The sequence below is a fragment of the Thalassophryne amazonica genome, chromosome 21 (genome assembly GCF_902500255.1).
Source record: "Thalassophryne amazonica chromosome 21, fThaAma1.1, whole genome shotgun sequence".
Classification (NCBI taxonomy): Eukaryota; Metazoa; Chordata; class Actinopteri; order Batrachoidiformes; family Batrachoididae; genus Thalassophryne; species Thalassophryne amazonica.
In genome coordinates, this window is record NC_047123.1 from 16,220,267 (window position 1) to 16,226,266 (window position 6,000).

The 6,000-nt window shown below is 41.2% G+C and overlaps 1 protein-coding gene across 1 annotated transcript in view; it reads right to left on the reverse strand.

The window, feature by feature from the left end:
- The window catches only part of rngtt (RNA guanylyltransferase and 5'-phosphatase), a 358,809-nt gene extending 353,269 nt beyond the window's left edge, over nt 1–5,540 (reverse strand). The window contains exon 1 of the mRNA XM_034162020.1: nt 5,290–5,540. Coding sequence (XP_034017911.1) covers nt 5,290–5,353 — 64 coding nt within the window. The 5' untranslated portion in view covers nt 5,354–5,540. The remainder of the gene's footprint in view (nt 1–5,289) is intronic.
- Nucleotides 5,541–6,000: the final 460 nt, after the last annotated feature.

Sequence of the window (6,000 nt, forward strand, 5' to 3'; positions counted from 1 at the left end):
AGTGACATGCCAACAAAGTAGATGTGTCCCAGTAGATGTGGTCTGTTGAAATCATTTTGTCAGGGGTGGTGGCGGTGGTAATTCAATAATTCATCATCATTTTTTTTGCCCAGAAGTCTTTAAATATGGTAAATTATGAAAGAACAGGTTCTTCAGAACAGTTTGACACCAGTTTCATAGATTTTGCATGAAAATTGACTGAATAATGCCATTTTTGTTGCAAAAAAGGTAAATTCCAAGAAAAAAAAATGACAAAACAGTTTGAATGCCAACACATTTTCCATATATTTATGTCACATAAATGGCTTTTTCTCTAAAACTAAACAGAATATTAAATCCAGAAGGTTGCATTTGATAGGGATAAATGTGTATACTTTACATAATGAATTTTGAAAAAAAAATTACCATTTTGGCCCTGTTACACTTTTAGGCCCAGTTTGTGAAACGTGACCAAATGGGTTCTGGCATTGACTTCAGACTGATTATCCCATCCGGGGGTATTTGTAGACTCAAATCCACTTGATGCTATGGAAGAGAGGCATGGGCCAAAAGCTGGTCACTTGCACTCCAGAGTGACTATCAGGTACTTGGTCACCTCCTGACTAAGGCCTTCTGTCCTGATCGCTCAGTTTAGACGGGCAGCTAGTTCTAGGTGTCTTGTGGATTCAAACTTCTTTCATTTAAGGATGATGGAAGCTACTGTGCTCATTGCGACCTTCAAAGCAGCAGAAATGTTTCTGTACTCTTCCCCAGATTGTGCCTCAAGACAATCTGTCTTGGAGGTCTATAGGACACTTGCTTTGACTTCATGCTTGGTTTGTGCTGTGACATGCACTGTCAACTGTGGGGACCTTATATGTTGGCAGGTGTGTGTCTTTTCCAAATCATGTCCATAAACTGGCGTGCTTCAAACATTCGTGAGCTGCAGCTTAGCATGGCGGACGAAGAGCTAATTCAGCCAGCGCTGTCTTTGCTGAAGGCAAATGTTTGGGCGCATTTGGATTTATTATTTGCTGCGTAAGAAGGAGCTTGACATGACTTATGCAGTTTGCAAAATCTGCAAAATGAAAGTCAAGTACTTTGGAAACACTTAAAATCCGCAAGCACATGCTACGCCATCACCCGGAGCTAAAAGAGGGGAGCAGCGGTATCTGCCGACTACTGAGCAGCGCTTCGCTAAACTGCCAGCCAACTCTGAACGAGCAAAGCAGATGAGTAAATTTACATCTAGAATCACTTGATTAACCTTGTAAAGCTGCATTTTATTAAACATAAACATTTTTTAAGTAATATAACTATATCTCAGAGCTCTTTGAATCGAAAATCGATTCTGAATCGAATTGTCACCCCAAGAATCGAATCAAATTGAATCGTGAGTTGTTGGAACGATTCACATCCCTAGTGAGAGTCACTAGGTGTTCACAGGAAACTATTATTATTTATCTTATCTTTTTCTAAAACTGCATTGTAGCATGAATATTATTATGTGCTGTTGCTGCTATTATATTATCATGACTGTTAACAGTAGTACTTTTAAGAAAGCAGGGAAGGCGTGGTATTCATAACATAAAATTTATTGTGTGATAAACTATTTGTACAAAATAGTACATTAAAGCACACATCAAAAGTTAAAATCCATAATAAAACCATAGTAAAAACTAAGTGCACAATTAGTACATAAAATAGTGGCAAATAGTTGGCAATAATATAGTTGGCAAATAGTAATCAACCAACCAATATCTGTTGGAGCTTTAAACAAAACTGTGTATTATTAGGCCACCTATAAACGGATAGCCACTGCCTTTAAATTACAATATACCAAAAAACTGGTAAGTATGTTAAAAAACACTTCTTTATTCATAGTTCCCAACCCTGGCCCTCAGGGCACTCCCTAACCTACAGATTTGTTATCTCTACCTGCTCTTCCACCACCTCATGATGACACTCAGGTGTTCTCAACCAATCAGACAACTTGTCAACTCTTGATCCCGAAGATCGAAAGCGATATTGTGAGAAATTCAATCTTGGAGACGACAACCATGAAGGCTTTAATAGTTGTACGCCTCCAAAAACTTGGAGGCGTACAATTATTTTATCACTGGTCCTGTCAGGGAATGCCATTATCAGCTGTTGTTATCTGTTGCTGTAGATGTTGTTTGTCTGTTCTCTTTCTGCTGTCTGGTCCAGTCTTGTGATGCTGAGGAACTTTTTAAACGCAATCCAAAAAAGACAATCCAGTGTGCACATCCGTGCGTCAGGCTGCAGTTCACCTGTCAGTCATTAAATGCAGCAGTGCACCAAGTGTAAGATAGAAAAAAATAATGAGGAAAAACAGTGAGCCAAAGGACCAGGGTGGGAACCGGTGCATGCTACTCTGAACCTAAGTTGCTGCATGTCAGGTTAAATTTACCATTAACCCTCTGGGGCCGACGCCATCGTATATGACGGCTAAGACCAAGCTTTACTAAATTATAAATAACTTTTAATGATATGAGATAGAAACTACTTTTTTGCTGAAAAGTTAACTCTAACGGACTTCAAAGCCAGCCATCGGCCATCTTTTGTACTCCTCATAGCAGCTGTGTGATGACGTGCGCAATGTGAGTGTCCAATCGGAATTGGTTCACCATCACATGGTTTTCCAAAATCCAATCGTAGGGCAGATTTACCTCACGGAAAGTCAAAGATCGTTTCAGGAATGATATGTTACTAGTTGGCCTGTTTGAATAGCCCCCTGGGTGCTCCAATGAGTACATCCAGTGTGCCCTGCGCCATTACACACAGAGATCAGTGAAGCAGGAGCAGACGGAGAGCCTCTGATGACAATCTCACAAGCTCAAACAAAGAGTGTGTAACTATCAGGATTGTTCCACTAGTTTGCATGCGAATGTTACTGGATAACTCTGTTGCTTTCTCGCCGTAAAGCACTTATTTACCATATCAATGGAGCGAGGGGGAGGGCCGCTCCTCAGACGGAGCCAAAGTGGGCCAAAGTGTGAATGAAAGCTGCTTTAGGAGCAGCACAGATCAGTCAAAAATACAGTAAGTAGAAGTTTGTGTTGTAACCTTGTGTAATAGCAGACAGAAATTGCTTTGAGATGAAGACAAAAAAAAAAAACAAACAAACACATAGACCATTTTTGTATATACGGTGGCTGTCAATAAAGTAACGGTCCTTTTTATTTTTTTCAAAAACTATATGGATTTCATTCATATGTTTTTACGTCAGACATGCTTGAACCCTCGTGCGCATGCGTGAGTTTTTCCACGCCTGTCGGTGACGTCATTCGCCTGTGAGCACTCCTTGTGGGAGGAGTCGTCCAGCCCCTCGTCGGAATTCCTTTGTCTGAGAAGTTGCTGAGAGACTGGCGCTTTGTTTGATCAAATTTTTTCTAAACCTGTGAGACACATCGAAGTGGACACGGTTCGAAAAATTAAGCTGGTTTCAGTGAAAATTTTAACGGCTGATGAGAGATTTTGAGGCGATTCTGTCGCTTTAAGGACTTCCCACGGTGCGAGACGTCGTGCAGCGCTCTCAGCCGCTGTCGTCAGCCTGTTCAAGCTGAAAACCTCCACATTTCAGGTTCTATTGATCCAGGACGTTGTGAGAGAACAGAGAAGTTTCAGAAGAAGTCGGTTTCAGCATTTTATCCGGATATTCCACTGTTAAAGGAGATTTTTTTAATGAAAGACGTGCGGACGGGTCCGCGCGTCGGGACGCAGCCGCCGCGACGCTCCGCCACAGGAAAAACACCTCTGTTGAAAGCCTTAAGGACAGTTGGAACATGTCCTGCCTGTTAAACAATTTCTCATATACTCACTCCACTGAAAGCCATCAAAAGCCGCCTGGATTTTACAAATGGTTATCAACACGGAGGTGTTTTTCCTGTGCCACCGCACCGCGTCGGCTGCGTCCCGACGCGCGGACCCGTCCGCACGTCTTTCATTAAAAAAATCTCCTTTAACAGTGGAATATCCGGATAAATGCTGAAACCGACTTCTTCTGAAACTTCTCTGTTCTCTCACGACGTCCTGGATCAATAGAGCCTGAAATGTGGAGGTTTTCAGCTTGAACAGGCTGATGACGCCGCCTGAGAGCGCTGAGCGACGTCTCGCACTGTGGGAAGTCCTTAAAGCGACAGTATCACCTCAAAATCTCTCATCAGCCGTTAAATTTTCACTGAAAACCAGCTTAATTTTTCAAACCGTGTCCACTTCGATGTGTCTCACAGGTTTAGAAAAAATTTTGATCAAACAAAGCGCCAGTCTCTCAGCAACTTCTCAGACAAAGGAATTCCGACGAGGGGCTGGACGACTCCTCCCACAAGGAGTGCTCACAGGCGAATGACGTCACCGACAGGCGTGGAAAAACTCACGCATGCGCACGAGGGTTCAAGCATGTCTGACGTAAAAACATATGAATGAAATCCATATAGTTTTTGAAAAAAATAAAAAGGACCGTTACTTTATTGACAGCCCTAGTATTGTTCAAAATGTGCATTTGTGTTTATTGTTTGAACCTTTTTGTTGTACAGACTTTCACACAAGACCCAAATTACCTTTGTAAAGTGTCAAAAAAGTTGTTTATTATAGTTTGCTGTGTGTTTTAAATAAATGTGTGTGGAAAATTATTTTCTGCTTTACTTTTTTCTTTCTTATTTTTGACTGTAAACCTTTATTAGACTTATAAAGCACAACAAAAGCATATATATTATTTAAGCACAGGTTGTCTTGAAAAAAAAGAGACATAAAACTTGATTGTGGGATGCAGGGAGAGCTGTTAACAGCAATAATAATACATTTACTCGCATGCCAGGCGAATGAACTGTCCAAAAAATGCCCTCGGACCCCAGAGGGTTAACAGAGTGATCTAGCCAAGTTAAGAGGGGGCCATCGTGTATTTAGGGTTGACATAAATTTCTGTCACTAAGCCCTGTAGCTTTGCTGTAACCTGCTAAACCCAATGGTTTGTTTTGACACGTGATGCTGCTGCAACAACAACATAGCTGTTCACCTCAGATGATCTGTCATTTATCAAAGAGAAAGCAGACAAATGACACAAATAACACGCCCAAGGTTGTGTTTAAAATTAAAACACATGCTCGTGCACGTGTTGGCGCGTTAGCTAGTTAGCAAAACAATCCGCGACTGAACCAAATTTCATTCACCAGTTGGCGCGTTTTAAAGCTGAAACTGCTCCAAGCTGGAAAATAAACACTAAATTCTATTTACTGACAGAAAATTAACACAGCCACTGAGCGCAGGTTAAAAGAAACAGTTTGGACTGACCTGCCACAGGTTGTCCTCTTCTAGGACAGTTTCTCCATCGTGGAGGAGGTCCTAACTGGGACATATTATGGAGACTTTAACAGCAACGCCTCCAGTAGTTGTCTAGTCTTCCCCTTAACCAGTCCTCTGTCAACAAAAGTAACTAACTAATCCACACGTGTCGCTAAAACAGACAAAGTGGATCCGGAGCTAATGATGCTACGTCTGACAACAAAGCTTCAAAGATCGTGTCAAATGTTTCCGCTTTTTCTTCTTCTACTGCATATTACCACGCTCGGCATCCAGCGTGTGAGTGTATTACTGCCACCAAGAGGGCTGGAGTGTAGGTGTGAGTCCCCAAAACACGAGTTGCAGCAAGAAAGAAGGCGCACCAAGCCTCACAGTCAACTGTTCTCATCCATCTCTTAGTACATTTAAACTTACTCATGTCCGTTTGATACATTATCTGACAATGCATGCGAGAAGGAAAGTCTATGCTTTTTAAAAGTATAAAAATTATATATTACTGACAGTCAATGATCGCAAAACATATCATCGCTGAAACAAGTAATAATTTACATTTATTTCAAATACCATATAATTTACAAAAAATATTTTTTATCTAGCATAATGTAACAAGAGCAATCAGAGATTTCTGTTATCTGCCAATCCGGATCCAGATCACCTCCAAAATTCATGGGAATCTTCCATGCCCTAAGATCTATCTGTGGT